Source organism: Chionomys nivalis, chromosome 1 (genome assembly GCF_950005125.1).
Source record: "Chionomys nivalis chromosome 1, mChiNiv1.1, whole genome shotgun sequence".
Taxonomy (NCBI): Eukaryota; Metazoa; Chordata; class Mammalia; order Rodentia; family Cricetidae; genus Chionomys; species Chionomys nivalis.
This window is the reverse complement of record NC_080086.1, coordinates 82,626,088-82,636,484: the sequence shown is the minus strand read 5'-3', so window position 1 is coordinate 82,636,484 and position 10,397 is coordinate 82,626,088. Positions and strand designations below refer to the sequence as shown.

At 35.9% G+C, this 10,397-nt stretch overlaps 1 gene segment (V, D, J or C); it reads left to right on the top strand.

Annotated features, from left to right (window-relative positions):
- The first annotated feature begins 9,536 nt into the window (after window positions 1-9,536).
- LOC130878242 (immunoglobulin kappa variable 1D-13-like) lies at window positions 9,537-10,044 on the top strand. The segment is given in 2 exon segments: window positions 9,537-9,602; window positions 9,722-10,044. Coding segments are annotated over 2 exon segments (378 nt in total).
- Window positions 10,045-10,397: the final 353 nt, after the last annotated feature.

The window sequence follows — 10,397 nt, the reverse complement described above, 5'->3', positions numbered from 1 at the left end:
ATTTCTTTGTTTACCTTTATTTTCTAGATCATTCTCCTTAACAACTTGTAACCAAGACACTAAAGAAAGCTAAACATCCACAATCCATTTTTGGGAAATGTGGGAGTAGCTTTCTTGGCTACTTCCTGCTGACTGGGGTGATTTTAATTTCATGGGGAATCAAAGAAAATTCCTTAGGAATGTGGTTAAATCCTGAATGGAAGTTCCTGTGAGGCTGAATAATTTTAGTGAGCAGTCTTGAGGCTTTTCTGAATGTAGATTTCAGAGGAAAATGCAACAAAGTTCTTCTGAAACACTGGATCATCTGGGCCCTCTGTTCCCATTGGAGATTTTTCAGAATGAATTCATAGCCTCTCCTTTCCTGTGGAAACTAAAGGAAAACCTCTTCTCCAAAGTAACTTACCTTTTGACTTAAATTTTCAAGTCAAAACATTTTCAAAATATATTGGTTGGGTCATTCAAGCAGCATTTAAAGTCAAATGTCTTTTAAAAGTTGTTGCTCCTTCCTCAGCAGTCAAACAACTCAAAGACAACATAATAACACACAGCATCCAAATTCTCTGCTTATTTTCCTTCTTTAGATGACTTTAAAAAAAAAACCTCTATTTCTTTTATTTTTATTCTTAATTTTTGTTTATTTAAAACAGGGGTTCTCTGTGTATCTTTGGCTGTTTTGGATCTCACTCTGCAACCTATCTGGCCTCAAATTCACAAATACTTATTTATCTCTGCATCCCCAGTTCTGGAATTAAAGGCATGTGCCACCACACTCAACTACTCTACCTCTCTTATTTTGAAGAAATGTATCTTTTCTTTTTCTCTCCAAAGCCTATGTACATGTTGAAACATACCATAAACTGTTTAGAGGAGTTTTATTTTTGTATGAATCTGTCTTTACAGTACAACTTTACCTTTTTTTTTTCTTTAACCACATGAGTCTTTAATCTGCCAAGCAACATCACTAGGACTAAAGCTGTAGCTTTGGGAACTGGCTCATTCCTTAGGTTTCTGAAAATCTAGCTTCATGGTATAGAAACTGGTGGGAGCCATGTTTAATGCCACAGCTCTGTGGAGTTTAAAAGCCTATGCCACTACCAAGAAGTCTACTACTGTCTCCTCATAAACAGCATTTAAGTGTTTGGTGGCAGAGACTCTTAAAAGAGCTCTACTTATTTGGCTGCTAATGGCAAATTACAAAGCCTCTCTTAAAGGAGCTTAACATCTGTTTGTTGACAGCAAACAGTAAACTAGAGAAAAGACAGTTACCAAGAAGCTATACTTGCCTCTGTTCTTGTCTATCTACTGTCAAGAAATCTTTAAAGATTTCTCAGTCTTTATGTGAAAATTCTTGTCAAAAATTTGGTTGCCATTTGTAGACTAAAATTTCTGTCCCATCTGATCCAGCAGCCATTCAGTTCCAAAATATCACACAGAGGTTTATATTGGTGATAAACTGTTTGTCCTATTATCTCAGGCTTATGTTTGACTAACTCTTAATAATTAAATAAACTCTTATTTTTTAATCAATGTTTAGTCATATAGCTTTGTGTCTTTTCTCAGTGTAGCATTCTCATCTTGTTCCCTCTGCATTTGGCTGATGACTGCATCTCTGCCTTTCCTCTTCCCAGATATCTCCTAATCTTATTGCCCCACCTATACTTCCGATACTTCCTGCCTGGCTCCTGGGCAATCATTATTTTGTTAACCTAATACTAGTGATAAATCTTTATAGTGTACAAGAGTATTGTCCTACCTTGGATTGACTTTTAAATATTTCTCTTGCTGTCTTCTCAGAATTTCTCAAAATATATTTTAAGGACCAAATTATGCCTCCTCACTTATATGATAAATCCTTACTCTTCACGTGAGGATATTTGTAGTATCAGTTTAAGAAGGAATGAAGTTTATGTTGGATCCTACAATTGTCAGCTAACCTGATTTTAGTGTCCTCCACAAAAGAGGAAAAAGCGGGCTCTGTGTCAGTCATTACTCACTAACCCCGTGTATCAGAAAAAGAAAAAATCTGTGAGAGGCAGACATGGAACTGGCCAAAAAGATAGACATTCTGAGACACCTGGTATAATAAAAACTGGCTTGTACTTGATCTTGAACTTACAATCTCATAAATACTAAGATGAATTTCTTGTCTTATTTAATAATTTGGAATCCTATGTTTCACTGTTCAGACCAGTGTACTGTCTTCACACTCTATGCTCAGATCATTGCCAGGAGACCCCTTTGTGTCTATATTTTCTCTGACTTTGGTGAAAATGTATCCAGGCATCATCCTCTGTACGTTCAGTAGGTACCAGTGTTTTCTTTCATGAAAAAAAGTGTTTTCATGCTATATTTTGATCATATCCATAAAAACTGAATGAATTAATAATGTTACTGTTTGTGGGGTTATACTCCATTTGGGACTGTAGTGAGCACAATCTCTGTTGAAATCTTCATGTCCCAGGACATATGCTTACTGTCTATTGTAAAACAAACAATAGTAGTAGTAGAAGTGGGGCTCCATCCTTGCAGAAGTAAAAGATGGATCTAAAAATCTAAAGCATTGTCTTATTCACATTAGCTGATGAACATAATACCTGCTTTGACAAGGTGGTGTGTCTGGAGAGCATTACTCTGATCACAAACATGTCTGTCTACCCAAACTATCACCACACTTGTCCCCACTGGGTTATTAATATTGCCTCTGTGTCTTGTCTTACTCCTTGTCTACTAGAAATCTCATTCTCCTCAGGACAATGGGGTGTAAAAGCTCTTAATTCACAGTCATCAGAAAAGTAGTTACCAAAGCTATTGAATAAATATACAATGTTAGGGGAAAGTTTCTATCCTTTGATTTATTATTCAGGAGATCCTTAAGGCTCTTCTTATGATAAAGGTTATTTTTAGCACTCTTAGTTGCACATCAGAACTAGATGGTAATTTCTTATGTTGGAAGCATATTTGTTGAAGCATATGGGCAAACCTAAAAATTTCACCCAAATGATTTTTTTTAGAACATGGAAAGGCTACCAAACCTGTGGATACTTCTCTCCTGTTATTAAAACAATTAAGATATGCTTCATGGTGAAACAGTACTGTCTATTATATGTATAACACACTATTTTCCAATTATATCCTTATATATGTACGACAGAGTATGTTCAAAATATGGTATTAAAACATTTCACTGGCATATGAGCTCCACATAGACGTAATGTATATTATTTGAATATAAAACACTGTGTGTGAGAGATAATATGACAAAATCATCACCAGTGACCTCATTAGGAGAGACTTCCCTATAATTTCTCAGAGTTTTCTCAAATCCATTTATTTTTTTGCTATTATTTTTATGTTCAGTTTACATTTACATTTTTTGATAAAAAATAAGAAACATTTTATTAGTCTTTTTCTTTACATTTATAGTCAAAAGAATGTAATTCATTTCATTTTAATTAATGATAGTCCCTAACTCCTGCATTTAACATTTTGTAAAAATTAAGAAGATAACAGATAGGCACAAAAATCTCTCCAATCTCTTGTTCCCATTCTTACTTCTTAAGCAGTTTCAGAATTTGTTTCAGTTCTTATTCTGTAAGATCAGTTAGACAGCAGAATGTATCATGGTTGTTCAGCTCCCACAGCCTAACCTGAAAAAGTCTGTTTTCATCACCATTCCATCTGACCTAACATAGCACATTGTGAAAAGTGCCAGGGCCTCAGGTACTCTGTTTCATCGGGACTTTTTTTTTCAGCATTATGTTATTCAAAATTCTAGAGCCAAAAGAGTTTTACTGATTTCTCACCTGACATTGAAGTTATTATACATGCTTTTCAAACATAAGAATCCAGAATAATTGTTACTTTCTAAACTAAAGCATCTGCTATGATGTTTTCATAGTACTCCACAGGGAGATTCTTCATTGCTGGTCAGAGATAAAAGTTCATCGGTAATCTTACCATGACTGTTTGGCCTCCTAAGTTCACCTCTCACAATGAGGTACCATTTTAAGCTCCTGCAGCTGCTAATATTATGGATTCCTTTTAAGGAGAGCAATGGGATACAGAAATAAAATAGAGCGAAAGGCTAATCTTTATGGTAGCTACAGTCTAAGTCTTTACTGTTCACATTTGAAATGACACGTTCTGTCTTCTAGGATGCAAATGTGAGGCTGACATATCTAAAAGTGAGAAGTCAGATTAAACAGTATCTATGATACAGAGAGAAAATTTGCACAGATGGAATTGAATGATCTTGTCTACAATTAGCTTGAGATCATTTAGAATGATATGGTCACATGTTTTCTAAAAAACTGTTTGTAATTAAGATAAAAATTTTATTCAAACCGTGTAAAGATTTCATTTCTTTGAGTACACTTAGAGTTACTCCCTCCCTAAAGGCAATGGTGTTTGCTTATAGAAAGAGCAAGTAGTATATCTCTATAATCTCCTTAGCTTGTTGCCTTGTAATAGGAAACCCCATTTTCAAATCTTTGCTATTGTCATGATATTTTTATGAAACTCAGAGGCCTGCAACCCACTTCCAATTAATAATTGATAAAATTTTGCATTAACTTGTGCTAGGGGACCTGATAGACCTGTATTGGATCACATGTGCATTATGTATATAGGACAAAGCCTATTTGTGATTATGTCTTCCACCTGGATGAATAATGAAGTCAATTCCATATCATCTGATTTAAATTCAGCAGTTTCAATAAGCAAGACTACTATTTATGTATATTGTGAATCAGTGACTATATTGAAAGTTTCTTTATAATCCCTTAGTACCATAAGAATAGCATATAATTCTGCCTTCTGGACAGAATTATAAGGGCTTTGTTCCACCTTAATTAATTCTTCTGATTTGTAATCTGCCTTTCCGATTTATGTATCAGTATAAAATGTGTGGGCTCCAGTTATTGGTGCATCATGTACAATTCGAGAAAGAATTCAAGAAGTTCTCTGTATAAGGTTAAGTATATCACATTTAAATTAATTTCTATTAATTTCTATCCAAAAATTAACACAAGTCCTTTGCCAGATTTCATTGTCTTCACATAACATTTTTTTTTATTTTATCAGCAATAAAAGGCGCTATAGTCTCTGCTGAGTTTATTCCTGCTAATTGACAAGGTCTCAATTTACCTTTTATAATTAATTCAGTGACCTTTTTCACACATTTTTAATTTTTACTCGGTTTATGTGGTAAAAAAAGATCCATTCTAAGATAATATTCTCCCTCTGCATTAGAATTCCTGTAGAAGAAATTTTGAAATGTAATATGACTAGAATACAATTAAGATTTGGATTCAACCTATCCATATGTGCCTCCTGTAATTTCTCCTCAACAATCATCAATTCCTTTTTTGCTTCAGGTGTTAATTCTCTGGAATTATTCAAGTCTTTATCACCATCTAAGGTTCTGTTTAAATAAATTTTTAGATCATGTGTTATCCCTACAGCCAGTTGTAGATTGGAGATGTCTCCCAATAATCTTAGAAAGTCATTAAGAGTCCGCAACTGGGCTCTCCTAATTTGTTCTTATTTTCTGTAATCCTCTTCTGTAACCTAGATAAGTAACAGAATCTTCTCAAGGGCAATTTGTAATCCCCATTTAGGCAAAACTTTCTTACTTCTTCAACATCCTTTCTAAAGTATCTGTATTTGAATCAGATAACAATATGTCATCCATGTAATGGTAGATTATAGACTTAGGAAATTGCTGATATATTATTTCCAATGTCTGACTAAATATTGGCACAGGGTGGGGCTATTAAGCATTCCCAGTGGGAGGATGGTCCACTGATATCTCCTAGTAGGCTGTTAATTATTATAAGTAGGTACTGTGAAGGCAAATTTTTCTCTATCATTTTCTTGTAGAAGCATAGTGAAGAAACAATCCTTTAAATCAATAACTATGAAAGGCCATGTCTTTGGTAACAGAGAAGGCAGAGGAATTCCAGATTGTAGAAGGCCCATATGTTTAATAACCTTGTTGATAGCTCTAAGGTCTATTACCATTCTTCATTTTCCAGATTTCTTTTTAACAACTAATACAGGAGAATTCCAAGGGTTGATAGATTCTTCCATATGTCGAACATCTAGTTGTTTTTGTACCAACAGTTCTAAATCCTACTGTTTTTTTTTCAGCTAGAGGCCATAGTTTAACCTATATTGGTTTCTCAGTTAGCCATTTTAAGGGCAGTGCCTTCAGTACCTCTGATGGTTTATCAATTGCAAATGGCTAGTGACCATCGTCTATAATATCTTTTAATATTTTCCCCAGAAATGTAAGTTTGGAGGGGGGCTGATGGAACGCTAATCTCAGTATTCCATTGCTGCAATATGTCATGGACCCACAAATTCACTGCAAAATTAGCTATATATGGCCTTAGTCTTCCTCACTGTCCTTCTGGCCCTAGGTAGTCAACCCATCTCATGCTTTGTTTTACCTGAGATAGTGTTTCAATTCTTAGGAACTGAACATCTACCTCTTGTAGAGGCCAATTTAGATGCCAAGATTCTGGAATACTGATAATTATATCCATACCTGTGTCTAGAAAGCCTTCAATAAAAATGCCATTTGTATACACTCTTAGTTTTGGTCTTTGATCATTTATAAAAATCTCCCAGAATATATGCTTCCTATGTCCAAAGGAGTTTCTGACTCATCCTCCACATTTATTCCATCATTCAGGTCAGTGTTGTTTTTTACAGTAGGCGCTGGATTTTTTAATTTTCCTGGTGAGACATGTTTTCTACAGTAACTGGGAATGACTGGACCACATTCATCTTGAGAGCTTGCAAGATGTCCCCCATGGTGTTTCCTGATGGTATCACATTGCCTTGTTTATCTTTCATTGACCAACATTCATTGGTCCAATATTGGTCTTTGCCACACCTCTTACATCCACCTGAAGGCTGAGTCTTTCTACTCCTGCAATTCCCAGAGGAGACATTATTCTTAGGAATCCCTCATCTACAATCCCTTCTCAGATGTCCCATTCTACCAGAATTAAATAATTTGATATTTTGATGTCTTCTCTAACCATTGGAAATTGCTTCTCCTACCAAGCTTCAGTACCATAGTCAAGTGTCTTGACATTCATTGAATGCAAGACCCATTCATCCACGGGTGCTGATTTGATCTTTAAGGGCCCAAGGATCTTTTTTGCATGTTAAGTTGGCATTCTCATGAGTCAAAGATTCAATTGATATATGTCTAGATTTGGGGTCAGTTACCCATATTAGTACAGCCCTAGTTAGGATTTGTAAAAAGTAACTATTCTCTTTAACCATGTTTAACCCTAAGACATGATTCAACTCTCTTTCCTAGTTCTTAAATCCTGTCCCTATCCTTTAAAGCTTCTGTGCTACATAGGGACAAGGTGTACTCATCATAAAGTTCTTGATCTTGAAGATCAGAGTAAAGTCCCTCACCTATAATTTGATCTAGAGAAATCTCAAGGCCACACTAGTTTGGAATTATGAATAATAAAGGGTTATTTAGGGGAGACTTAGATATCACTGTCCCTTGAGTATCAATAGGAGAGATGTGTGTTTGTGTGTGTTTTGTACTTCTGTAAATTAAGGAGCATTCCAAGCAGATTTCCACAGTCTTTCTAAAAGTTGTTCAAAGAATGTGTCTCTGATATTGTCTTACAAAGCAATTGCTTTTGTATACTCAGTGACATATCTCTAACTCCCAATTTCACACTGATGTCCCTTTTTGTCCACTGCTGAAAATAAGACATTTTACACTGTTTTCCTCAAAAAGATGGTCCTTATTAATGTGTGACTCTTCTCAAACATATGTGTGCATATGTCTGAACATTTCTAATTTTCCACTACAGAGATCTATCTATGCAAGTCTGAGACCTAAGCTCAGTTGTAGACTTGGCTTTACTATCAATGTCTCCTTAGGTCAAATATTAAGATTGAGACATTCAACCTTGTTTCTGAAACTGCTGATATTTTGGATGACTGATTCTCAATCTTAACATTTGACCTAAGGAGACATTGATTGATAATAAAGCCAAGTCTAGTCAGGATGAGGAAAACACAGAAAGAGGGACTAGTCCTTAGTGCACAGTGTGGTTAGGTTCTTCCTAGACTACCCATGGTAAAATCTCCTGCAGAATTCTATGTAGAGTGCATGCTATGTTTTCTTAGCTGATAAAATGTCCAAATTGCCCCTTTTTCTTTCTATCTCTTTCCTAACCATACATAAACTTACTCTTTGACGTTTCTCAATGTTATACGAAGTTCCTTTCCATTTTTTTTGTCATAAACCTCCTTTTTGACCTCTATGGCTTTTTCTATACTTCTTTTTCATTTTTCTTTTTCTGTCAGCTGCTAAGATATACTGTATTATTTGAGTCTTCAATTCTTATTATACTTCTTTCCAGTTTGTTTAAAAATTATTTTGTACTAAGACTTTGAATACAGTCGAGGGGCATTTAGGTTGTTCCTAGGTTGTGGCTGTGACAAAAAATGCTGCTATAAACATAGTTGAGCACATGTCCTTGTGGCACAATTGAGCATCCTTTGAATATATACTCAAAAGTGGTATTACTGGGTCTTGAGAAAGGTTGTTTCCTAATTTTATGAGAAATTTCCACACTGATATCCAAAGGGGCTATACCAGCTTACATTTCAACCAGCAATGCAGAAGTGTTCCCTTTTCCCCACAACATCTCCAGCATAAGTTGTCATCATCAGTGTTTTTGACCTTGGCCATTCTTACATGTGTAAGATGAAATCTCAGAGTTGTTTTGATTTGCATTTCTCCGATGACTAAGAATGTTCTGATAATTTATTTATATATATATCCAGGAAAACATCCAGAATCCATGGGAGATTAGCTGCTCTGACACATCTTGCATTAGTAGATGTGCCAGAAGTCTGATTTTCCTTTAAGTGACCTTTTAGGGAGAATCTCCTATTTACCATCTTGTGCTTATGCATAACACCTGTTACATTCTTGCAATTCAGAGAACATCAAATAGACCAGAGAATCATCATTCAGCTACTAATTAAAAAAATTAGAGTCCCAAAGCCAAACAATAGGCAGAGCTCTGGTAGTCCTGCAAAGGAAGAAGAGGGAAGCTTAGAGGTTACAGAGGGTTCCCTGACACTATGAAAACATGGCTTGTAGAATCATCTGACCAGGATTTATGTGGACTCAGAGATCAGAGAGCCTATGTGCGTCTGACAGATTCTCTACATGTATGCTATGGCCGAGTAGTTTGATGTTCCTGTGAGATTCCTAACAGTGGGAGAGAGGGCTCTCTCTGACTCTTTTGTTTGCCTGTGAAATTCTTTCATGTATAATTTTAAAACTTAAAAAAAATTCTCTGTAAGCATTAGTGGGGTTTGATCTTGAGCACACGGAGACGGTGGGATTGTGCTTAGTTATGTAAGCCTTGAAGCTGTGCCCAGCACTAACTGGTTCCCAATGATTTGCATGCAGTCACTGTACAGCCTTGAAGACTTCCTCATATAGAAGTCAGACACTGTGCAGTTGTCATTGAAGTTAGAACTCAACATGGACATGAGTGCTGCTGTTCAGCTCCTTGGGCTCTTGTTGCTCTGGCTTCCAGGTAAAATAGGACTAAAATGGGATTTTTATTGTTACACAGTGGTTATTGACTGGAATTTGGCAGAAGTCCTTTATTATGATGCTTAATTACATGAATATTTATTATGTTTTTATTTCTAGGTGTCAGATGTGCCATCCAGTTAATCCAGTCTCCATCTTCCCTGTCTGTATTTCTGGGAGACACAATCACTATCAGTTGTCAGGCCAGTCAGGGTGTTAATAACTATTTAAACTGGTACCAGCAGAAACCAGGGGAAGCTCCTAAGCTCCTGATCTACAGTGCATCCAGCTTGGCAAATGGGGTGTCATCTAGGTTCAGTGGCAGTGGGTATGGGACAGATTTCACTCTCACCATCAGCAGCTTAGAACCTGAAGACATTGGAACTTTCTACTGTGAGCAGTATAAAAATTATCTTTCCACAGTGATACAAGTCATAACATAAACCCCTATAGAAGCAGAAGTGAGAGGCTGAACTGTCTTAGCTGTTCCATGTCATCTCTCACTCACTGAAACTTTTCTCACAAGTCACAGGTTTTTTTTACTCACAGAGAGACATTTGTTTTGTTGAAGACTCTAAACAGTCCATTCTGTACCATATCTTCCTTCCTCTTCTTTTCCAGAAATACAGCTTACCAATGCCTTGTTTGGCTTAACAGAATTGTTTCCCATGAGTAGTCTGAGTTACATCACCCACTGGAATTCATACAGAAAAGTGGACACTATTGTGGACATTCCAAGCCAAAAAAAAATTTAAATGTAATAATTTTTTTCATCACAAATAAGACTTTATTTGTC